Genomic DNA, 25,224 nt, shown 5'->3' on the forward strand with positions numbered 1-25,224 from the left:
GGTGTAAAATGGTTTAAAATGGTGTAAAAGGGTTTACACCATTTTCACACTGTTTCCACACCACTGTTTTTGGTTTATGCGAAATCCGCCTGAAATCCACCTGAAATCCACCTAAGGTCGAGACAAACAAGGAGGGTGGAGGAGCCCAAGGCTCCAAAGGGGGAGGAGACCAAGGCAGGGAAAGGCAGAGGCAAGGGACGTGCAGAAGAATGGGCAAGGAGGGACCCAGGGCTCTCCCCAGTGGCCAACCTGTGTCTGCTTCAGGCTGCTAGCTAGCCTTGTCAGCATCCCCGCCCTAGCTGGAAAATGCTAGCTCACCCTGTGGCTTCGGAGGCTCTCCAGTATGAGCTGCTCCCAGGAGAGTGGGGACGGGGATGAGAGGAACAGTACTCATAGAGGGGTAGAAGGGACGGCACAAGCCCCCCTTGGTGAGGAGGTGGTGCAGTTCCACCCTGCTGATTAATGGAATTATTCTGTCTCCTTTCTCTGCAGTTTTTTGCCGGGTGTATATAACAGAGCACTCTTATGTCAGTGTAAAAACTAGAGTATCCACTTCAGCTCAAGAGATTGTAAAAATTGTGGCAGAAAAGCTCCAGCATTCACAGGAAGATCTGACTTTGGTGGCTGTTTCATTCTCCGGGGGTAAATTATTTTCAGCTATCAGTGTTCCCATGTGTTTTCCCCCTGTATCTTATCTCTAAAGAGAAGGTTGGCATTTTCTTACGTAAGGATAGGGCTGTTTCCCTATGGGTCGGCAGCTGGATGACCATAGCACAATAAGAGCTGCCTAGCAGAGCGGAGTTTCCATGACAACTGGTAATTCTTTGGTACTGTTGAATAATACATTTCTGCATCAGGTCTGGATTGCAAAGGACTTATCCTGTACAGAAACATGTTATAAGGTTTGCCACAACACATGGATCTGCTTGTTCATAATTTAAACTAGCCTGAAGCACCTTTACAAAGGAAGGGACTCTGTTAGATGGATCCCCCTTTGCATTACCAGTCGTGAAGGGATGTCCTGGAAAAGCAGCGCTGAAGAGGAAAATAATCAGTGTTTCCAGGAGCAAAAAGAAAAGCCCACATGCAGGTGGGGGGATCATGCATGCATCCAAGACACACACACTCCCAGTGAATGGCCAAAGGACCAATATTTATACCTCAAAATGGGTCCTGAGGCATCTATTTTGCGGTGAGCAGTGTCTTACTCTTATGCCAGTGTTTGGTCCCTGTGCCTTTGTGGCACCCCTATTAGAGGAGGGGTCCAACTGCTTACAGCATAGTGGTTAAGAGTATTAGACTAGTATCTGGAAGGCCCCAGTTTCAAATCTCCACTGATGCCAAGAAAACTCACTGGGTGGTCATGGGTCAGCCATGCACTCTGAGCCAAATATACCTCATAGAATGGTTGTTGGGATAAAATGGAGGAGAGGAGAATTATGTTAGTCACTTTGGGTCCCCACTGGGAAGAAAGGCAGAACATCAATCAATCAATCAATCAACCAACCAATCAATCAATCAATTAATCAATTAATCAATCAAGCAATTAATTGATCAATTGATTAATTAATTAAAAATAAAGTGCATTTGCTTTTAATAGGGTTAAAGTCAAAATACAGTATTTATATTTCCTCTCCTTTCACTTCTGTTAAAGAAAAGCATGAATTGCAACCCAATGACATGGTGATCTCCAAGGCCCTAGAGTCTGCTTCTCGGATGTTTGTTTTCCAAAAAGATCTAACAGATACTCTGGTAAGGATGGGTGTGCTGCATTCCTAAAGTTTCTTTTAAAATATTGGAACGTGAGGTTGTCTAATATTGTACTATAGGAAAAAATGGATATGCTCTCAATATGCAAATATAGTACCGTTTCTGGCCCTTACATAATGGGGTATCTCAATAAGGCTTCAATCTTGAGTCCATTTAACTTGGCGTAAATTTAGTTGAAAACAGCACCTCCAGTGCATTGGATTGGGGTTTAAGATTACTTTGCATTTGAATAGTTCACTTATACATAAGATTACCCACAGTTTTCCAAGGGTTTTTAAAATCTTTGTCAACATCAAGAAAATAATTAGCATTTTTCAGTTGAGTTCACAGTTTTTCTTGTCAAATATGTTTTTAAATCATAGAATTGGCAGTTTTATATAATTTGTAAATTTATTCTGGATAGAGGCACATTGAACTAAGGCGCTGTAAATCTAGTATTTTTGTTTACGTAGATATTAGCAATGAACCTTTCTTGCAGTTGAAGACCTGTTACTTGAATCGAGGCCGTAGGCCAGACTTGTTTGAGATTTTGAGTGTAACATTTCCTAGGCTATATGTTTTTGTCTTCCTGCCCCCACCCCCTAATTCTTAGATATATGGGGTTGTCTGATACAATAAGGGAACATTGATCTTAGTAATGAAAGATGTTTCAGTCTTAGGGGACCTAATTCCTTATGGGCAAACAATTTATGTTAAGTAACAATGCATTTCCTAATCTGAGCTACACGCTTGTAAATCATTGAAGTCAACGAGCTTAAAAGGATACAGTTCTGCTTAGGAATGCACTGTTAGTGAACTGAATAAAGATGACTTTTTATGGTTGGGGTTTCAATTAATGTATGCTTCCTCAGGAACTCTTGCTATTCATATATCAATTTAGAACCCTTTTGCTGAAAATGATGAAACCCATCAAAGATCAGTGAGAATTCTGGGAATTAACACTTGGGACCTCGCTTTGGAATTAACATCCTTTGACTGGAGCCTTTTTAACTTGGTTCATGAGGTAAGAACACACCAACAGTTAATGGAAGTCAAGTTAGACTTATTGGTTTTGCATTTTTCATAACTGGATAGTTGCTGAGTATCGTAAAAATTATTTGTGATGCTGGATTCTGTTTGAACTGTTTAAGGTTCATTCCTGAATCTTTAAAATGAGTTGTCTGATCAACTGCTGGGTTTCCGATTTGTTGAACACTGATATGCATTTTATTACAATACCAATTACTATTTAACTGTCTTCCAGCAAGAGCTGATATACTTCACCTTCAGCAGACAGGGCAGTGAGGAAAACACTGTGAACCTTAGTCTTTTGCTTCAAAGATGCAATGAAGTTCAACTCTGGGTCGCCACAGAAATACTGCTCTGTAGCCAGCTCTGTAAACGAGTGCAACTAGTGAAAAAATTCATTAAGATTGCTGCACAGTAAGTTAGATGCAATGGGAATCCTCTGTTGAATATATTCAGTTTCTTAAAATAATATGATGGATAATTAAAGGCAATCTATTGCTGTTCCTGCATGTTTTTTATTATTACATTGTGATGTACATATAAAATGATACAAGAAAAAGAAATGTTTTTTGTCCAAACATAGGTGTGCTGTATCCAGTTCAGATCACTCTATTGTAGTGCGTAAACTGTGCTGTTGGTATCTGGCAGCATCTCAACAATACTATGAGATATGTGTGTGTTTATCTGTATGAGAGAGAGAGAAGCAAGAACTGTGCTTTATTTATCCAACTTATTTTCTTTTTTAATGTTTAGTGTTTTGCACAGTGGCACAACTCATTACAATATTGTTTAGCAGGAGCCACCTCCCCACACCCAAAGTATCACAGGAGCCAGTGCATTCCAGCTTCTCCCAGCCCCAAGAAATACTCACTATGTAGGATGCGGGGAGGAATTGAGCATAGGCTCAGCATCTTTAGAGACAGGCAAGGCAGGGTCCAAGGGAGGTCTAGGGAAAAGTAGAGTCTGGGCAGGTGAGGGAGCCCGGACAGCCAATAGGACCAAGGAAGGGCAGGCTCAGCCCAGACCAAGAGGCCCTGATTGGTGAGTTGAGGCTCTGGGAGGGGGACAAGTTGTTCCTCTTGGAAAATAAAAATCTCCAAACAAATGATTGGTCTGATGGTCAAACTTTTATATTTGCAGACAGAAAGTTTGGGGATCATACCCACATTGAAAATTTATGCGCATATGCCTCCAGATTAAAACAAAGGAAGTTACTTTATAAAATTCCATAATGCCCCTTCCTTCTGCATTATAACAGTGGTAGAATTTGATTGGCAGTTTATAATTTAGGCAAATACTAGACATTTGATTGGACTGTCTTAACACAAAGAACTTAACAGAACCTGTTTTGGCCAGCAGCCCCCCCCCCCCAACATCTTTGTCTATGCTTACTGTAACTCTTCTGTAACCCTGACCTATGAACTCTACCTCTTTGGTTCACAACAAATGGAATTTGGCTTTTAACACAGACTATTATAACAGAACCTGTTAAATCAAACAAATACTAATTTGTCTTACAAAATAAAACAAACATATTTAAGTAATACAAACATAATTCTGACATCCCACATTCTCATAAAAGAGAGGAGGAGGCCAAAGAGGAAGCTGATGGCTGGGGAGCTTGTCAAGCTACAAGGGACAGGCAGCTAGTGAGTTCTCCTGCCTCACTTTTGTGGCCTATGAAACTGGCAAGGAGCTGGAGGGCTGAGTAGGTGTCCCTGCCAACAAGGGGTGCCAAAGACAATTAGATAGAGATTAGTTTTATCTAAAAGGCAAACAGTTGAAATAGTTATATTACTTCAATATCTTTAGATAAAACATGAGAAATAAAAGCCATAGAAATTGAACATCAGAGTCTTCCTGTTCTTGAGGGTCTGCTCACCTCAAGGAATGGAGAGGTGGGTAAGTCCTACTCCAAAAGATCGGGGATGGAGCGAGGGAGAGCTGTGCCCTGTGTGCGCACGCGCCTTGTACCCCTCCAAGCCTCCGTCTGCCCCCGGAGCGCCCCGTCCCCGAAACGCCCCCCAGAACATCTCCGCAGGGGGATGCACCCCCTCCCCCTAGGCGCTGTGCCTCTGCAAAAGAGCCACTCAACTAGCAGATGTAATGCGATGAAGGCCATTGTAAACCAGCATTCTTCTATATATGATGAATTCCAGTATGTCTGTTCATACAAAGTTTGGTGCAGATGCAGTGGCACCATAGAGTGCTTTTGAGAAAATGAATCCAATAAAATCAGATCTTGCTGCTTCTCTTATTTTTGTAGAGTAGTTAAACAAAGTGCCTTTTCATATGACTTGCAAACCACTGCATCAAGCACAAAACTCTAAAATAGAAAATATTGCTAATATGTTACCTCAATCCAAATGAGTTTCAATTTCAGTTGACACCATGGAAGTATTCAAATACCTTAAAACCTGTTCTTATATATTCTGGAAGTTGTAATAGTAATTCACATTTAAGCTAACTTCATGGGGGTTGGGAAGTCGCTTGCAAGTGAACTGTAGTGTATATGTGAAAGGTCCTTTCTGCATATTCAGTTCATAATGCAATTAACTGTGGAGTTGTCACAAATTGGATGCATGGAATCCAGCTTTATTTTTTTATGGTAGTGCTGCTTGTGGAGGGATTTTGCATATTTCAGGAATACAAACTCCATTCTTCTATGAGACAGTATTAGTATTACTTAAGCTATTGCTACATAGAATATATCAGCATATACATCACATGTCCCTATGGGATGGTGCTTATAATGTGTATGTGTTTGATAACATCCAGTTACTACTCATTGGAAATAAATAGGGTGAATGTTAAATACATTTTCTAATAACAAACCACATAATAGTCTAGTGGATGCAGAAAAGGGTGTAAGAATTATCAGGATATGTGCAAGAAACATTCTGAGAGATTTAATTTAGATAACTTCAAAATCGTGCAACGAAGAAATTTTAATTCCGTAGTAAAAAAGCAGGAACAGTGTTGGTTATTTCTGAGATTATCATTGTTCATTATTGGAAAATTAAGCAATATGCCACAGTTTCCCATACATTTGATAAATGGTTCTATGATTATGTGCAATATAGTTATTTTAATATGACAAATTTAAAGTTTCAGCTCAAGTTTTAACTAGTGCTGAGGAATTTGGGGCAGATTTTATGAACATTTAATCTCTTGAAAAGCACCACTTGATTTGGTTGTTTGTGGAGAACTGGAAAGTCACAAAAATATTCTGGGGCAATTTATAGATTTAAAACATACAGGCATTTGAGGTCACGTCAGGTTTAAAATATATTTTAATCTGAAGTAGTCCACAGTGATTGCTTAAAATGGATTTTTATTCCACAGTTATTATTAAAGGCAGACATTCATATTTGTCAACATACTCCAAAGGGTTTTAAAAACAGGCTGTTTAATGTTCATGGATATCACTGCACTAGGGTTGAAAAAGTACACAGGCATTTTTTTCAATAAAATAAAATAGCACAAGACAGAGCAAATCAAAGGAATATTAACAGTTAACTACGTATAAAAATATGCCTCTGAAAAAGTGAGGTAGGAAAATAACTACGAATTATGAGGAAAGGCAAGGAGCTGTAGTATTGAGGACATCTTCCCGGACTTGTACTAAGTTGGATAAGCATAAAAGACAACTTTGTTGGGTTAATATGGTAGGAACAGTTAATGTAGCATACTTTTCCAATTAAATAATATATTTATATAAGCAGAAAATGACACTTTTTTCCCTATGTCATAGCTGCAAAGCTCAAAGAAATCTGAACTCATTTTTTGCCATTGTTATGGGTCTCAACACTGCATCTGTCAGCCGGCTTTCTCAGACATGGGAGGTAATGCAGTATTACACTGATATTTTTAAAAAAATTCTTTTAGATATTTGTTTTGTCATACTGTCTTTGTATTTAAATCAGGAAAGTGCATTGCAGGTGAAATTAATTGCAGACAGAAATCATGCAAAAAACATCTAAAATTCTCAGAAAATATTAGAATAAGGATAGAACAAAGGAAGGTTTGTGAGAAACTACTTATGCTGAAAAGGTGCTGTAGTGTAATAAAGTTCATGATAAAGGTTGAAGCATAGAGGTTGGTTGGCTCTTCTTCCTATGGTGAGCTTGTTTGATTTCTACTGTCTTGCTATGTGGATTGTGTGTGCTGTGTTGCAAAATATGGCTGATGTCAGCATGACATGAAACTACACAGTGCAAAGCCAAAATATATGGTGAGTTTGAATGTAAACAATGACTTGCCACATCAGGCACAATTCCCTTATAGAGGTAGTTTCGAGCAGCCTCCTTATGGCACCAAATCAATCAGAAACAACTCATTCTAAAATTAAATAATAGGTTGGATCATAGTTAAGGGTAAAGTGACCAAAGCAAAAATATTTATTACTGCACAATTGACAAAAACATTTCAAAAGCAATGGCTGGCCAGCCAGTCTTTTTAAAAAACAACTGATCACTGATGTATATGACTGAACAAAAGGAAGCACTGTTGATTAACAAATACAAGGCCACAACCTGGTATGGTTGCCAAATCATGGGTAGTATTTGAGTAGTATTTGAGTAGTAGTGAGATCATGCCAATCCTAAACTGAGGAAATGAGGCAGGGTTCTTGTTAAGTATGAGGTCGTTTTTTCAGTGAAAAGGACAGCATTTTTCAAGATTGTTGTGAATTTCATTCTTTAGATTTGTCATATTGTTTAGATTTGTCATATTGTTTAGATTTTACTCATTGTTTAGGTTTTACTCATATATTGATCAAATTCACATGAAAGGCAAACAGATAAAAATGGGAAACTTAGATTTTAAGGAGCAGTATTGCCAGCTGAACAGCAACTCCTCCACTGGAGTGGCATTTCTTTTTGTGGAGGAGAAGATGGAAATTTCTCTCTCCACCCCTCCCCCACATGCAAACTACCACTTTGTCCTTCTCACTGTTCCTGGAAATCCACTGACCCAAAAGAGCATAATGGGAACACAGAAAACTGCAGTGAGAGGGAGGGACAAAAGTTTCCTCCTCAAACATGGCTGTACTGAAATTGCTTAGAAACCAAGCTAGAATTATTATGGTGTTGTACAGAATTAATTAAATCCCAGTTAATAGTCCTATATGTATTTTATGCATATTCTGTGCAGAAAGTCAGTGCTGCTTCCTAGTGCTGTATCGTGTGTTTACAGAGTAGACTTACTAGGGAAAGCTTAACCTAAGTCTGATTTGTTTGATAGAGGGATAATGTAAATCAGAGTATCTGAAGAGAAATATTTTCCTTGACATTTCCGTGAAAAGGCATATTGAGTGTTTAACTTTTGTGGGGCGGGGGCAAGATTTTGTTTTGGTGAAGTTTTGGTGAAGAAAAGAGGCATTGATGGCTATGAAGCCAGAGATTACTTTGTACCAGTCTCTCTTCAAATAAGTTACACACTAGTAATTAACTGGCTGAATAGTAGCCATGCCTTCAGGAGAGCATTGCATCACATTGTCCAACAATATTCCATTGAGAGCAAATTATATTTTTCTCAAGAGAACAATTATTCTCTGGCTTGGAGTGCTGTGTGGAATAGTGTTGTATGAGTTTCACACCCCATTAATGTCATTGACATCACTGTTATGAGCAACACATTAAAATCTGTTGAACTCCAGATTTCTGCAGCAATGCCCCCTGCCTTTTGGTGGTATTTGATTGTAACTCTATCATTTGAATGCTTGGAAGCATATCCCCTTCATTTTACAAAAAATCAACAGATCTTCCCCCTTCCCTCCTCTCGGCTATAGGACCAACTAGGACAAGCACTAATATGGTGCAAAAGATGTTTCTTTCATTTTCTGATCCGGAAAAACTAAAAAAATAAAATGAGATGTCGCTGAATAAAGTGAGCTTTAGGATAGACGTTAGGATACAATTATAATAAAATAATTATTATAAAAATTATAAAAAAAATGTCAAAAGGCAAGATGGTATTCATAATGGGGAATTACAGTAGTAAGAAAGAAGTGACTAATTGAAAAGTTATTTTTATTAAACATACCACATACGTGATACTGTTGCTGAAAAAAATAGGGTTGTTGTTTTTTGTATACCTGACTACTAGTAATTCAATTTCTTTTGATTTCCCTCCTGTAACATAGAGAATCCCTGGAAAATTTAAGAAGCTCTTCACTGAACTTGAAAGTTTGACAGTAAGAATAATGCTTTCTATATAAAATACCCCCCCCCCCATTGTATTATTAAATAATGGTAACAATGCCATTTTAGAGCTGAGATTTCCTAAGCCTTTTTTTTGTAAACTCTATGCATCTTACAAATGGTGTGGTTGTCTCAAACATATTTGAATGTATCTTGGTTCATTTAGTCAGTCTTCTATATGGAACCTTTATCTGTCTCATATTTCAAGGAACCTTCCATATCTAGGACATGTTGAGCTCAGGGGCATGAAATGGATTTCAGATTGTTTTTTTTAAAAGAATATTGATTTTTCTTCTTTCCTTTCATTACAATCAAATTGTTTTGGTAGGATCCTTCCCTGAATCACAAAGCCTACAGGGATGCATTCAAGAAAATGAAGTCTCCGAAAATCCCCTTCATGCCTTTACTCCTTAAAGGTAATACTGTTGCCTTTTGAGGCCTTTTATCCTCCTTAATTGGAGTTTATAAGCTACTGACAAAATGTGTGCAGTGATGTTTTTAAGGTTATATAATATTCAGCATATATTTAGACCAGTAATATGTCCTCATAGAAAATGTATGAACTATATACTTATTCTAGATAGCCAATAAAAAGATCAAGAAAAGAGAACATGGGCTGGCAAATGAGTAGCCAGTAAAATTTGAATAAATGCACTTTTTGAAAGCTTTAGCTGAAGATTCTTGGACTAGAAATTAGAAGTGGTTAGTTTGATCAATATCTGTTTTTACCCGCTAGAAGATAGTCCTTTCTACTGATATTTATGTATTTCACAGCATGTTTCCTAATAACTATGGCATGCCACTATTAATAAAATATGGATTTAAGAATGTTACTGCCCAACTGTATGTACTGTATTGTCTAATATTTTAATGCTGTCATGGGGGTTTTTCTCTGTTGTGCTGTTGTACCCTGTTTTCTCTTTGGTTTTGCCTGACTGATAGATGAAATCTCCTTGTGATGGAAATTATTTTACTATAAATAATAGCTCAAACAGTGACTAGTAATACTAACACCAAATTCCCAACAAGATGCCTTGCTGTGGATTGTGCTAGTGATCTTGTATCCCTGTAGGCTAAGCGTAATGGATATAGTTCACACTTGGGTGCATCTTTAAAGGAACACATTACAGTGTCAATATTATTGCCAAGCAATTCAGTTCTCTTGATCATTCCATCCTACTATATGATTGATAACTGGCCTTTGTTTCCAACTTTGTGTTAAGATGTACCTTTTTATTGTATGTTTATCTAAGTGGTAGTTGAATATGTCAAGCATTGTGAATCATCTTAATTTGCTTCATGGAATTGTAAACTAGATACGCATTTTTCCACATTATTGTATTTACAAAACTATAAAATCTCTATCTTTCTCCCTTATTCAGTAGTCTCCTTTGAAAAGTTATGTATGTAGAAGATTTGTAGGATGAGTCAGTATCCATGGCCATATGTACGGATGTTTGTAGGCAAGAAACTGAAGCTTGCAACAACTTATTTTTAAAAAAATGGTATAATAGGTTTAGTTGACTATATTTTGCCAAATATAAAAGACATCAACAGCTTCTGTATAGCCTTGGGACATAATCTATTCAGTGACTCTGCTGTGTTGTGCCTCCCATAGTTAGTGATCTCAAAAGTCAAACCTTTGTTAAGAGTCTGCAATGAGGAATAGGGTACCAAGGGTTGTGATTTGTCAGATGTGTTTCAGTGCCAGTAGTACTGACAGAGCAGTTGATACATGTGGATTCTGGGCTCCAGGTATAGCTATATATTGGTTTGGCAAAGTGTACCAGACTGGTGATAGCACAGTCTCCCACAATGCAGTATTTCTTGCATGAATTTATGGCTTGTGGCCAATTGTAGTACATAGCTGAAAAGCTTCATAGTGTGCCAGTGATGGAGTGGCATAGTGTGCCAGTGATGGATAATATCTGTTGGTAGTCCTAGGAAGATATGATGCCAGTGGAGATTTTCCACATTATTACCTGTTGTATGTAATAAACTATTTCTAAATGAAACAGATTCCGCCATGTACATGTGGCCTCCAGTTGCAACCCTGCAGTAAACCTGTATCATGTATGAAGTAACCTCAAGTATTAAGAGCACTGTTATTACTTTTGAAGTGCTCATTTATTAACTATATCCAGGTCTTATATTCCTACAGAAATCTGAAGGTAGTTTCCAAGTGGCCAGATACAAAGCTGCTTAGGTTTAGAACCCTTGCTAGGTATGCTATTTTTGTTTTTTGTTGTTGTGGAAATTATTTACGTAGTATCTCATACTAAAATAAAGCTCTTAAGGTAGCTTACTGTGAAAATTAAATTAATTTGTCAGTACATTAGTGAAAGCCATAACAAAGTATAGAAGCTAAAACCACAATAAAATCGCAACAGAATATAGACTTAAAATATACAACAACAATGAAACAAAAATAAAATGGTTGCAGTTAAAACATCCCATAGCTATTAAATAATACAAATATTTTAAAAGTTAGCAAAAAAGCATTCAAATATATTCAAGCAGCGAATTTAACATAATAGATGCTGAGCCAATGCAAAACAATGACAACAACCCAGAAAAATAAACATATCTTCACCTTGTGCCTAAAATTTTAAAGGTACCAGGCAAATAGCTGTCAAGTGGGAGCTCCATAACTAAAGCCCCACCTCAATGAAGACCATGTCCTTCATGACGATGCATCTTACCTCAGAAAGTCAGAACAAAAAGCAGTACTGACAGTGGAGATCTCAGTGCTCAAGCAGGTTCATGTAGGAGGAAGTGGTCCTTATAATATGTTTACATGGTTGTCTTTATTTGTAATCCACAAATAGCATTGAATTACGGGTATAAGCACAAATGCTTACATGACCAGAAGGGAGGACAGAACATAAGCAACACTGTGCCATATAGGTTTGATCCATAGTTCGGTAGTCCTGGTTGGGCTCATCAAGGAAAGGGGAGGGGAATTAAGACCTTTAAGTAAGAATAAACCGTATAGGTACTACTGGAAATTTGAAATAACTCTTCTAAATGGGGGGAGGGGGGGTATGTGACAAATAACCCTTTTAAAGTAGTTGAATTTCTATACTAAGCTGTGTTGTTTCACAGACACTGCTTTTGGATATCAGGCTGATATTTTCAAATATTTAATAAAACACTGTTTTGCTTTTACATTGTAGCTCAGATGTAATTTTCTGCTCCACTGAATTAATCTAGACTTATACATTTTGGCAGCAAAGCAATTTTTTTTCCTTTTTACATTCTTCTCCATCCCTCCCAAAGGTTTCCCCTGCAGTCTTTAAAGAACGTGTGAAAAAATAACTCTTCAGTCTTCAACAGTTTATTACTCCTGACAATAACAATTTCACCTCCTTTTCCATTTAGTGGTGGGGCAGATGAAGCAGTGTGATTGAAGTATTTATGAGATTTTGCACCTGGGTTCCAGGAAGGGAGACTGGAGGGAGCACAAAACAGTATGGAAGGAGGGAAGAACTGAGCTACAGGCAGTGTCTTCTTGGCTATGGCCAGCTGCGAATGGTGTTCAAAGGAAAGGCATTTGAGGAGCACACTTGCAATCTATATATTATGGCACAGATTAAAGTGCCAGTGCAGGGAACTGGAGGTGTGCTTAGAGAGGAGGGTGACAATTGGTGGTCTTACACCCCCAAACAAGAGGCCTAGTGTCAAATGTTATTGACAAGCCCTTTCTATTCATCTATACTGTAGTGTTTTGGGACCCTGTTCGTTATTGATTTGAAAGCAAAAGTGTCATAATCCACATGCCTCAAATAGGAAGACTGCCTCTGCAGGAAAGCTCCTTCGACAAGACTGTCCGATGCCTGGCTTGGTTTCAGTCAAGGGGGGTTGTGCTTCAGTGGGTGAAAAATAGAAGGATGCATCTTTCAAAAGAACTTTAAAAAATCTGAGAGGTTTAAGTTATGAATGGTGGATTTCAAGATGAAATGTATAGGAAGTGCTGCAATAGTGTTGATGTCAGGTCACTTACAAGGTTTAAAAAAATCTTCTGTTTTAGGAACACAGATAATATAAAGTGTAACAATATTCACCAATATATTTTAATATAGACCCCCCCTCCATATGATGTTGCTGAGCATAAAATTGAAAACAGTTTTTTTTGTTTTGTTTTTCAGATGTAACATTTATACATGAAGGAAATAAAACTTTTCTGGATAATCTTGTTAACTTTGAGAAACTGGTAGGTAATATTTCTCTTTATTAAATTTGGCACTGTGAGAAAACTAGTGCTATTTTATCTCTTGGCTTTTCTTTCATGCAGTTGTACTATTGTTTCTCTTGGGTAATGCAGGCGTCCTCATTTTACTCCGTTCTATAATCAGAATTTTCTATTATTTTTTCTATTATCGGCTGGATGATTTATTGTAACCAAACAAGGAGGCTTTTGTCTGTCATCCATTTTACTGTCTTAATGTCAGTTGTATGCCATGAAAGTAGAATCCAATAGTAAGGAGTCTGCTAAAAATATATATCAGAGGATGGACACAGAGGAGTTTCCCCCATAGTTCTGAATCATGATATTTATAATGTGCTCTGTGGAAGTAGTGGAAGAATAAATTTATTAATTTAAAATGGTTTAGATGAGGTTTTCTCTAGAATTATCTTTCACAGATTGCAAAGATATGCACATCTATTTATTTTTATTTATTGGTCTGGCATGTTATGTAATAAATTCCATGGGTCTTGAGCATGTTGTCTGATGGAAGCAAGATAACAAGGAGTCTTGTCAGGTTTCATTAGTCCCATAGATCTGACAGAGGCAGATTCCTCATGGGTCAAAACCACGGTGTGAAAACGTTGTAAAAAGTTTAAAACAGTGTAAAAGGGTTTACACCGTTTTCACACTGCTGTTTTTGACCCATGCGGAATCTGCCGGAGTAGGATCTGTCTCCTGAAAGCTTATGCTACTATAAATTACTCTTTAAAGTGTCACGGGTCTTTCTTGTCCCTTTTTGACATAAATGTCTTTAGTCCATAAAATTTTCTCATTGGCCGTTTCCGCACGGCCCTTTTATGGCGCCCTGGGGACGGCAAAAACGCCGTCCCCAGGGAGCCATTCGCACAGGCGGCGCTGCTGCAACGCAGCAGCACCGACCTGGCTTTGCTCCCCCTCCCCCAGGGCGGTGTCAGGCTGCCCTAAAAAGCAACCCTTTAAAGGGTTGTTTTGCCCCAACAAGGCGTGTTCGGCGGCTTGGTTGCAAGCGGCACCGCCGGGAACCACGCTGTTTCCACCTTTCCCACTCACCTTGTCCCCGTCGATTCGGCCTGCTGGCCTTGAAGCCCCTCCTCACTTTGTCCTCTGACCCCTGGAGGTCGGAGGGCAGCGTGGAAGCAGGGCCGGAGAGCCGAATAACAGGCCGACCACGGGGACATAAAGGTGGAAAGGGGCAAGCGGTTCCATCGCGGAGCCGCCTGTAGATCGCCAGCCTCTCCTGAGGCGGGCTCACACGCTTTAAGCGTCGCTTGAAGGCAGATCTCATGCCCCTCCACAGCCCGGCTTAGAATTCTTTGCGAGGCGTGGGGGCGCCTAGAGGCTGCGATCTTGCGGAAACGGCCATTGATTTATGCTTATATTCTCTCCCAAATGTTGTGCCCATGTTATCATGTAGTCTTTCATTTGCTCTATTTCAATATCATATTGAAGTTAACATCTTGTAAATGTCTCTTAATAGATGTTTCTAATCTCCTGTAATTAACTGTTCAAAATTAGTTTTCTTTCTCAAATATCCTCCTCCTTTCGTTAGTTGTTCTTTAAATTTCAAAACCATTCATTATACAGTAACCATGAAATATTATTTCCCCATCTTTTATTGTCTGCCAAGATTTTATTCTTTCTTGTTTATCATATTTTTATGTTATATTGTCCTTCTTTCTCCTTGTTCCTTCATTACGATAAGAATCACTTAGAGATGTCAATGGTGATATTGGCAGAGTTATTCTTAATCTACATCTGAACCATGTTTTTAATAGACTATCTCTATTAAAAATTTTCTCATCCTGTTTCAGTATCGTCAATCATCTTAACTGCTGATATTCTTTCTAGCCAGAAGATCTTTTAGTTTTTCCAATCATCATTAATTCTAGCCCAAACCTTCTCACAGTTTTCTTTGAAAAGACTATCATTTTGTCCTGTTACATTTATTCCTTGTCCGTCGCCATGTTGGTCCTCCAACAGGCACCTTGTGAGGTAGGTGAAGCTGAGGGAGTTCTGACAGAACAGTGACTAGCCCAACATCACCCAGCAGGCTGCATAGGGATGAGCAGGGAGTCAAACCTGGTTCTCCAGATTGGAGTCTGCTGGTCTTAATCGCTACACCATGCTGAAAAGATTAGCAGTAGTAGTGCATTCTGTCAAGTTCCCCTGCACCCAGTGGTGAGATTCAGCCAGTTTAAACCGGTTAGGGCTAAACCAGTTGTTAAGAGATCACACCTGGGCATCCCCAGAGGAGCATGGCTAGGCGCCCAGCCTGTTGATTAGAGGAAAGGGCGGCTGGCTGCCCAGGTCGGGAAAGGGAAGCAGGAGGCGGCCAGCTCCTCCCAGGCACCAGCAGGCCTCCTCCTCCAAAGGCTGCGCAGCCCAGCCCAGAGGCACACAGCCGGCCGTGGAAGCCAGCAAGGGACCCGCACTTCCCAGGCTGCACCCAGTATTCCCTCCATCGCAGCCAGGCCGGAGCCTCCCTCAGAGGAAGGGTGATGGCAAGAGGAGCTGGCTGCCTCCTGTTTCCCTTTCCTTCCCCAGCCTGGGCAGCTGGCCTTTTCCCAATTGGGCCGCCCCCCTCCCCGGCTAGGAGGCGCAGCCAGGTAAATGGGCAGTGGAGGAGGGGCGCACATGGTGGCAGGTATGCACGCTGTGAGGGCGCACGGCAGGGAGGCGAACCAGTGGTTGAGGGATTAGAATCCCACCACTCCTTGCACACGTGGAATAACAGGATGGAAGATGCAGTTTTTAGACATTCCTGAAAAGCATCTCTACTACTTGCATGGTAAGAGAAATGTTGTACACATCTGGCACACCATTACAGTGTAGAATGTCAGACCAGGATCTAAGAGACTGAGGGGAACTGAAAATTGCTAATTTTCATCAAGTTGTTCTCTCTCATCCTAATCTTACTTCACAGGGTGGTTTTAAGGATAAAATGGAGGAACGGAGAATAGCATCAGCTCCTTAGAGGTTAGGCAGTATTAAAATTTGCTAAATAAAGTTGTACAAGTCCATTTACTATGCTATTGTTAAGATGGCAGTTGGCTTTTTAAAAATAAAAATGTTTATGCCCATGAGGCTAGGGCCCCTGGTTTCACAACTAGTAGTATTTATGGTTTCAGCCCAAAGACAAATGGCTTTAACACTCTGGATACATGCAGACTGCAAGATTGCAGATGGTTTCTGTGAGCTGTGAGCTAATGATTGAAGTCTTTGTGACACTTTCCTCCTGTAAGATCTTCTGTTGTATGATTGCCAAGGACTGGCAGAGGAAAACAGCTTGCTTCCTGTGCTAACACATTTGTACCACTGCCACAATATTCTCATTTTTAAAAGCTTTACTTAGATTAATATTTACTGGCTGAATGCTCTTTGGTTTGTTTCATTTTCACAGCATATGATTGCAGACACAGTCCGATCATTGAGACATTGCAGGCGTAACCAGTTTGGTGAGTAGACTGCTTTCTAGCCAAACTGGCTTGGGTATAAAATGCATCCTTCCAGGCAGGTCTCTTTGACCAAGCTTATGACACAATAAACTACTTCTTTTACCCAAGTCTTGTGTCATCTTAATAACTGATATTTGTTATGACATACGTTTTTATGGACTAGAGACTCAATTCATCAAATGAATGTGTGTAGAGCAAATAGAAGCTTGGGGGTCTGTGAGGAATCATGGAGGTGCAGGGGAATGATTTTGAAACCTCATCTTTAGGGAGCAGATAAAGAGGAGAAAAGGGGAGAAGTCAGCCTGCTTCAGGCCCCAGGAACTTATAGAATCCTGAAGTCACCTGCGATCCAAAATATACAGTTGATTTTACCTCTTAGTAGTTGTTGTCTCTCATTCTTAGGGCATTTAGCTGCATTGGTAACTTAAGCTAATTCATGTATTTGAACTTCCTTCTCAAGGGTAGAGGCCACATGAAAACAGATGTGGGGAAACCAGTAGCTACAGGCCCAGAGAAGGTCACAAGTTAGCATTCCTTAGCCACATCTGTAGCTCATTAGCACAGAAATGAAATGAGCTGGAAATCAAATTTGCATAGTTTGGGAGTATCAAAGTATTTTACTTGGGACCTGAATTCAGAAAAAAAAACCCTGCAAACTAACTTCTGTTATTTATTTTTATCTTGTCTAACCTTTAGGAAGTGAAGTGTCCCCAAAAGAACATTTGGAGCTGAAGTCCTATGTTCATCATTTGCACATCATAGACAACCAGCAGATGTTGTTTGAGCTTTCTCATCGGATAGAGCCACGTGTATGAGTTCACGCAAACTGCAGTACTTTCTATTGAGTGAATGTTTATGCCAAGCAAGTTGCTTCCCTGGGAGAGAAACGTTTACTGAGTTTTATCAGTAGTTGATGCCACAACATATGCAGGAATCTCATGGAAAGTGAAAAGAGGAACAGTTTGTATCAGCCTTCCAAGTGTGTTTCGTTCAGCTGCAAAGCGGGCAAGAAAGAACTGCATTTCCTCATTCCACGCTTGAGTTTCCTTAAAAACAGTGATGGTCCAGAGTACTTTTCAAACCAGATTCTGTCAGTGTTACATTGAAAGTAAATACTTGTACCAGCATGAAAGAAGCAGCACCATATGAGAACAGTGCTCACAATTCTCCACACAAGGGTGTACCTCATTGATCATAAGCTGCCAAAGTATTGACTGTTGCCAAAAAGAAGCAGGAAGAAAGTACTGTGAGCGATCTTGGCTTCCCTGGGATAAGTAGTAACTACTCCAAAAGTTGAAGCGTAAAGCAAGGCACCTGGTTAAAGAGCACAGCATGCAAATAGAATTCAAACCAATGATAGAATAGCCAAACAGCAGCAGTTCTTTAATTCTATCACTTCTACTTCAGAATGTGCTTCACAGAAAAAAAATCATGGCTATAATTTTTGGTAACGTGAAGTGTCTCTATACTTGATTAGCTAGAAAAGAGCATGGTACTTACAGTGTTTCTCATTATTAACTTTTTTAACATTTAGGATTCTCTCTGTGTTTCTCCTTTACTAATGATTCAGATTTTGGTATCAGTGTCCACGGCTGACAGGCTTAATTGCAAATTACAAAAAAAAAATGCTGTGTATGTTTCTTTCCATGATTGTTGTATATAAGATAACTAATTAACTTTAGATAGGTGCAAGGTAGACACTGGCTAAATAGATGTGGAAAACTATCAGAGGGTAAATGCAGCCTACAATGGTCCTTACGTATGGATGCCACAATAGCAGTGTCTCTACATCACAGAACTAGGGTCTGTTCTGCATTGTTTTGTTGCACACCAAGGGCAAGCATGTGCAGCAAATGAATTTTTAATAGCTTTCCCCTAGAACCCAAGAACTCAGGGCTCTCCCCAGTTGCTTGGGCAAAAAACTGGCCCAGCAAGCAAAGAAGTATGTTGTGTCCAGAAGCATAGCAAGGGAGGAAAGTGTCCAGTGCACCGGTGCATCCTCCCGCCCCAGAACGCCCCCGTCCGACCCCACAACGCCCTCTCCACACCCCCACAGGGGCGCGTGCCTGGAGCTACGCCTCTGATTGTGTCATTGTTTGGTACACATCCTAGAGGTCACCTATCCCTATGCTACATGATTTATCTACCAACATTATTAAAAAGGAATTCTTTACATGCAATGAACACCTAATCTGTTAGAGCACACACTTGTTATTTTAGAAGACCAAATGGACACAGTTCAGACTTGACCTTATTGCACTTCTGCTATTGTGGAATAGTCCCACAAGTCTCTATTCAGAAGCAATAGCAAATATATCCACAAACAAAGGGTATAGATTGCCTGTGCTCAGGGAATGGCAATGGATAGGCTAGATATGAATTCTGGATATGCACTCTAGCATACAAAACGGGAAACTCCAAAGTAACTGAAATGGATCACTTTCAAAGCAAATTCTGGAAAAGTTCTCATCAATTTTCTCTTTGCAGCAAGTCCTACCAGAGTCCCAAGGTAAAATCTGCTTGCTGGTTCTTGGGACTGACTATGGCAAGGAATAGTTTCTCATCTGGCCTCAGCTTTAGCTCACATGAGAATCTTTTCTTTGTGAACTAAGCACTATTGTTAAGTTCACAACATGCACAGTATGGGAAGGGAAGTTGCCTTTAATTGGTGGTGTTACGTGCACTGTCCTACAGTTTTTGTGACACAAGAGCTCCCTTGGGAGAGAAATCTGGGTCCCAGGCAACAAATGTGTATTAATATAGGTAGCACCAAAAAGTATTTTTCTGGAAAGGCCCACACTGTTTTGTTTAAAGATCACGTTCTGTGATGTCAAAATAAGACTAAAAAAATGAGCATCACTTTCCTCCAATAATTCTCCATCTCCACCATCAATTTTCACTTTGATAAATCATTATTAATACCTATTATCAGAAGTGCTCTTGAAATTGCCATCAATTCACACTTATTACTGGAACATCTTAACTGTAATGGTATTCAGTAATCTCAAGGAACTGCTGTATGTGTTTGGTTACATATGATGCAAGTCAATCCATTTCACTATGAAAATCTATTTATGTGCAGCTTTGTAGAAAAAACTTTTATGTGGGCAATGAGCAAACAGGGCTGGGGAAAAATAGTTCTGTTTGAAATGGGAGTCTGCCAAAGCAATTGAACTCTCCTTTTCTTTAACAGAATTGCTTGTAGTCTAAAAACCACTCATGTTCAGGAACTTTTTCTGTACAAGATTCTTGCTGGTAGTTTATACACTACTAGTAGTAAAGCCCATTTTAAAATGAAATAAAATGGGCTCTAGACAGGGAAGAGGGTGGCCTGATCCCCCTTGCCTTGTTTCCCAAGCCCTGTGCAGCTTGGGAAACAGGGAAGGGCCCCCGATCCTCCATGCAAGGCTCAGCTAGAGAATTAGGTTCTTTCCCCCCTTTTTCATGTTTCCCAAGCTCTGTGCAGCTTGGGAAACAGGGAAAGGATTTGGGGGGTCTGATCCTCTGTGCTGCACTCAGCACGCTTCTCCCCCCACCTCTCTTCCCTAGGCCCGCAGATCTTAGGAAGGGAGGTGGGGATGGTTGGAATGTGAGGGACCAACTTTTAACTAATGGCTGCACAGGACACACTTCATGTGAGTCCTGCATGCCTATTGGCTGGGGGTTCATTGTCAGACATTCCAAACCCTTAGTGAATTATGTATAAAGATTGAAAAAGAAATAAAATCCGCTTTAAGTTATAAGGATTTCTTTGGCAGGAAGAGGGATTCATTCAAATACATTTTGGCCTCCCTCAATATGAAAATTGTGAAATAGTGTACAGGTATAAAGGAAACATGTTTTTGAAATATGACTGTAGTTGCTAATATGAATATGCTATATTATTTCTCTTTTTTTAAAAGAAAGTCTATCCTTTGCAATTTGGGAAAATTGACTGTCCATTGAATAAATATATTCTTAAGGTAACTGGACAAATTAGTTACAATTCCAAACAAGCTATTAAGTTTTCCTTTCAGTGACTTAGATTTAAGTACAAAATACTTGGTTCTTCAACAGTGGAAGTTTGCTGCAAGCAAAAACAAAACAAACTTCTGGCCAACTTTGTCTGCATGTACCATTTCTGGCACATACAAATAGATTTTGGGATCACCAATCCTGTAAATAATCTTTTTAATGTGGGCAAGCCAGTCAGACCTTCAGAAGATAGTAATAGACATTATAACACAAACATGGGATCCTAACCCCACATTTGTCTTTACACATACAAAGCTGTGATTCAGAAATAGATTGGCCAAAGATGCTGTCCATGAACTATTCTCTTTTACAGATTGGTGTTTTTCCCCCCGTTGTTTAGTTGGGTTTTAATTCGCCCACCTGATCTGTGAATTTAGAAGTTTGATTAGGGCAGGGGTCTGCAACCTGCGGCTCTCCAGATGTTCATGGACTACAAATCCCATCAGCCCCTGCCATGCTGGCAGGAGCTGATGGGAATTGTAGTCCATGAACATCTGGAGAGCCGCAGGCTGCAGACCCCTGGACTAGGGGTTAAATGGAGGAAAATGGCCAAGGGATGGTGTATGAGCCCAGGCCCTCTATTCTGGCGTTCCAAAATCTTGCAAGCCAGACTATGAGTGCCTCACAAGCTTCTCCAGAAGGCTCTCCTCTTGCCTCCCCCAAAGCAGCCTTCTCCATGAATGCTTTCACTTTTGAGAATGAGGAGGAAAGTAAGCAAGGCTGACTGCCGGCAATACCAAAGTCCAAAAACCTTTCATTTACAGCAGTTAAAAAACAGGAAAAGAAAACAATCCTTTAAATAGCTCCACTACTGGTTGGAAAAAAACTTTTTCAGTATACTGAAGAAGAATGAGGGCTGTCCACCCCAACTTAGTTACTAAGCAACCCAAAAAGGAGCCTCCTCCTCCTCTCTTCCCTTCTGCTTAACTGACCTTAATTATATCAGCACCAGGTGTTTTCATTCTAAGGAGATGGTCATTATTTCTTGCAGGCAGTATTCCGACTGGTGATGTTATTTTGAGCTATAATTCAAGCCTTGCATACAGATGGGGTTGGCAGGTGAGAATCATGTGAAAAGGGTTTAGCAAACTCTGCCATTGAGTTTTCATTAATGAATGCACACATTTGGGGAATGCAGGTGTGCTGGTGTAAGGTTTAGTTCTTCGTATAGTAAAAACTTTAGCTTTAATGTCCCAGTTCATTTTGCCGCCTTTTTAGCAAGGCAGTATAGTGAACTGCTGCTCTGAAATCTTCCTTCTTCATGGACAAGCCCACATTTCCCACCTTGCATTGTAATACAAAGATCTCGTATCTTCTCAGTTCTTTAGGTCTATAGTAACTGTCGTGGAACACCTATGGACAATTCTATTTGTGTGCCTGCTTATTGTGTGCTATTAGAATGTGTGCTATTAGCATACTTATTGTGTGCTATTAGAATGAACAATTTTTATCTCTAAAGCTTGACTTGAGAAAATACCTGTGTGTAGAGCTCAACTGGCCAATACTTGTGCCATCACCAACCAAACTCTCCCCATCCATCTCTAGAGTAGCTTTAGAACTCTTTAACACAATGCAAAGGGGAAAGGGGAGGTTTAAATAAATAAATATGCATGTAAGACAACACCCCATGGGTCAGTAATGATCCGGTGCTTGCACAGGGGACTACCTTTATCTTTAATACAACCCCTCCCCTCCAAAAAACAGACAACCCTCCTGACACATGGGAATGTGGGTAAGACTGATGACTGAATTGCTAGTATGCTTATCTGTCAATGGACTGTGAAGTCAGGAGGGAGGTGGGCTCACTCTCCTGTGGCTCATCTGAAAATCATATGCCTTATGTCTCACTCCATTCAATGGGAGAAATTGGATACCTGTTTTACTCTCGCACTGAAGCTGATGGAACTTACCAGTTTGCCCTTGGCTGGATAACTTCTCTTACTAATCTGTATCTGCTGTTCTTCATGGTTGCAAGAGAGCAAACGAAGCAAGAGGCAAAGCCAGTGTTTCAGAGGAGGCTTTTGAAGTAGTTGCTTCATTAGTTTAAACATGTGTTGGATCCTAATGAACAAGGGAGGGGAAAGCTGCCACTAACTGGATGAAAAAAATATTTTGGGTTGTAAAAATACAAGTAAAATAAGCTGTAAATATTAACCTTTTAGCTGAGTAAATCACTATTTATTTGCATAGGCTATTTATTGTATTCTTGTTGTACTTAAATACTGGGCACTGTTGACAAATACAGACAAGGCCATTTGTCTAATCCATTCTGGTCCTTCTGGAGTGCCATCATGCAGTTAGCTTGCATTAACAATTAATACACTAGGTAGCCCAAACCAAGGATATTTGCCTAACTTCTCAGGGACCATACCTTGTATTTGTCCACCATTATTAGTACTGGTATGTTCTGATATACCAGAAACATGGTTGCCAATGTACTCCTTTACATATTTCATGCTTGTTGGCCTCTGTATATATCATTGTGTTGTGTATTTATGAGAGCTAGTAAGCAATAATTTATATGTCAAAATGGCCAAGCAATATGAATATAAAACTTGTAAAAGCAAATGTTACATTTAGACTTTTTAAAATATTGCTTTTCAAAATATAAACTCACATTAATGAGTCTCTGTGTGTCAGCACTAATCTGTGTTCCTGGACTAGTCACTTCATTGGTGGTGTAGAGTACTGTTTTCATGCATGAACTTCAACAGTGAACAGGGGGCTCACCGCTCAACACAGCCATGAACTCCACTAATTCTCAGTTTTGTCCTCACAGTTGTTGTTATATGTTGCTGATGTTAGCAGTCTCCTTGTAGGGCTGGGTAGGGATTTCTGAGAAAATGCATGAAGCACTTGGGAAAAACATCTTCTGTGTGTTGCTAAATGTAATCATGGGTCTGTAATATTATCCAACTGTATTCTCAGAAGCCTACTGCGCAAATTGCTGTACTTATTAGCAGGCTACAAGATAAGAAGTTCAGTTCCATCCAGTAAAAGCAACAGCATGACGCAGAACTGAATGAGAATTTTATCTAAATGAGAAATATCATTCCAATTAGAAACTCTTCTTTAGCATAGTTGGGATGAACAAAGGTGCAGAAGTGGTGCAAAAAAGTGTACAGTGGTGTCCTCTTGGGTCCTGTTACTGTTCCAAGTATTGTTGCTACCTTTCCTGGTTATAAAGTACTTGCTTCTAGACTGGACCCAGGCCTTGCTGGAGCTTTCTAGCTCAAGGTCTGCTTGTCAACATTCAGGTTCATTTTTAACTCCCTGTTTGCTCCTCTTTTTCTTCCAGCCTTGGATTTCTCGATTAAGTTCCTAGTAAATTGTTGATTGACACTGTGTTTATTACATTTACTGTCTCAACAAAACAAACCATAAAACAGTCAAAGAAAATAGCAAGCACCAAAATAATTAACAAGCACCAAACGGTAGCAGTAAAAATGACCCAAGATCAGTACAAAACAGAGATGAAAAGTAATTGCTGAGCAGCAGAAAGCCAACAAAATAGGCACATAACCAGGATGAGCACAGACAAGTCAAGAACAATATCCGTCCAAACAAATGAAAAGGTCATTTTCTAGCACTACTCTTCTAGTCTTTAAGCATCAAGGTAAACTTTTGGAGGGACATTTGGGTGGTGTGTGGTTTCCGGGCTGTATGGCCGTGTTCTAGCAGCATTCTCTCCTGACGTTTCGCCTGCGTCTGTGGCTGGCATCTTCAGAGGATCTGATGTTGGGAAAGCAAGTGGAGTATATATCTGTTGGAGTGTCCAGGGTGGGTGGGTAAACCTTGTCTGTGAGTAACAAAGGCGGCAACCAGGTCAATAGTTGAGGGCATCTGAATAGAAGTATTAGTAACAATGAAGACTATAGCCTGAAAAATACTAGGGTCAAGACTGTGTCAAATGAGATTGCAAAAAATTTAAAATATTTAAAGCAAAAATTTTTTGAATGGGCGAATAAACCTGGAAAATGGTTAACAAGTAAATTAAAAAAACAAAGAAATGATAGATTAATATCAAAATTAAAAGAAGATGGTAAAATAATAACAGAGGGGAAAAAGATCGAAGAGATTCTGGTGAACTATTTCGCCAATTTATACAAAGAATCTTCTAACTCAAGTGTGCAAGAAATAGAAATATACACAAAAGATATTGAGATCCCACAAGTTAAGCAGGAAATACAAGAAGCATTAAATAACCCGATTAGTAAAGAAGAAATTTTGGAAACAATCAAAAATTTAAAAAAAGATAAATCCCCGGGACCAGACAAAATTACAGAAAAGTTCTACAAAACTACTTCAGAATTAATTGCCCCTTTATTGGAGAAGATTTTCAATGAAATAATGGAAGGAGGGAAACCACCAGAATCATGGTCCAAAACACATATAGTACTAATACCTAAAGAAAAAGACGTAGAATTAACTAAAAAACAATTTAGACCCATTTCGTTGTTGAATCAAGACTACAAAATCTTTACCTCAGTTTTAGCTAAAAGACTCAAAGGGTGTCTGAGAAACTATATAAACATCCACCAATCAG

At 39.5% G+C, this 25,224-nt stretch overlaps 1 protein-coding gene across 1 annotated transcript in view; it reads left to right on the forward strand.

Moving 5' to 3' along the window:
• The window catches only part of RAPGEF5 (Rap guanine nucleotide exchange factor 5), a 122,359-nt gene extending 99,055 nt beyond the window's left edge, over window positions 1-23,304 (forward strand). The window contains exons 17-26 of the mRNA XM_048510892.1: window positions 493-642; window positions 1,655-1,752; window positions 2,651-2,773; window positions 3,014-3,192; window positions 6,533-6,623; window positions 8,924-8,974; window positions 9,310-9,397; window positions 13,130-13,194; window positions 16,610-16,664; window positions 17,361-23,304. Coding sequence (XP_048366849.1) covers window positions 493-642; window positions 1,655-1,752; window positions 2,651-2,773; window positions 3,014-3,192; window positions 6,533-6,623; window positions 8,924-8,974; window positions 9,310-9,397; window positions 13,130-13,194; window positions 16,610-16,664; window positions 17,361-17,479 — 1,019 coding nt within the window. The 3' untranslated portion in view covers window positions 17,480-23,304. The remainder of the gene's footprint in view (window positions 1-492; window positions 643-1,654; window positions 1,753-2,650; window positions 2,774-3,013; window positions 3,193-6,532; window positions 6,624-8,923; window positions 8,975-9,309; window positions 9,398-13,129; window positions 13,195-16,609; window positions 16,665-17,360) is intronic.
• Window positions 23,305-25,224: the final 1,920 nt, after the last annotated feature.

Source organism: Sphaerodactylus townsendi, linkage group LG11 (genome assembly GCF_021028975.2).
Source record: "Sphaerodactylus townsendi isolate TG3544 linkage group LG11, MPM_Stown_v2.3, whole genome shotgun sequence".
NCBI classification, from domain to species: Eukaryota; Metazoa; Chordata; class Lepidosauria; order Squamata; family Sphaerodactylidae; genus Sphaerodactylus; species Sphaerodactylus townsendi.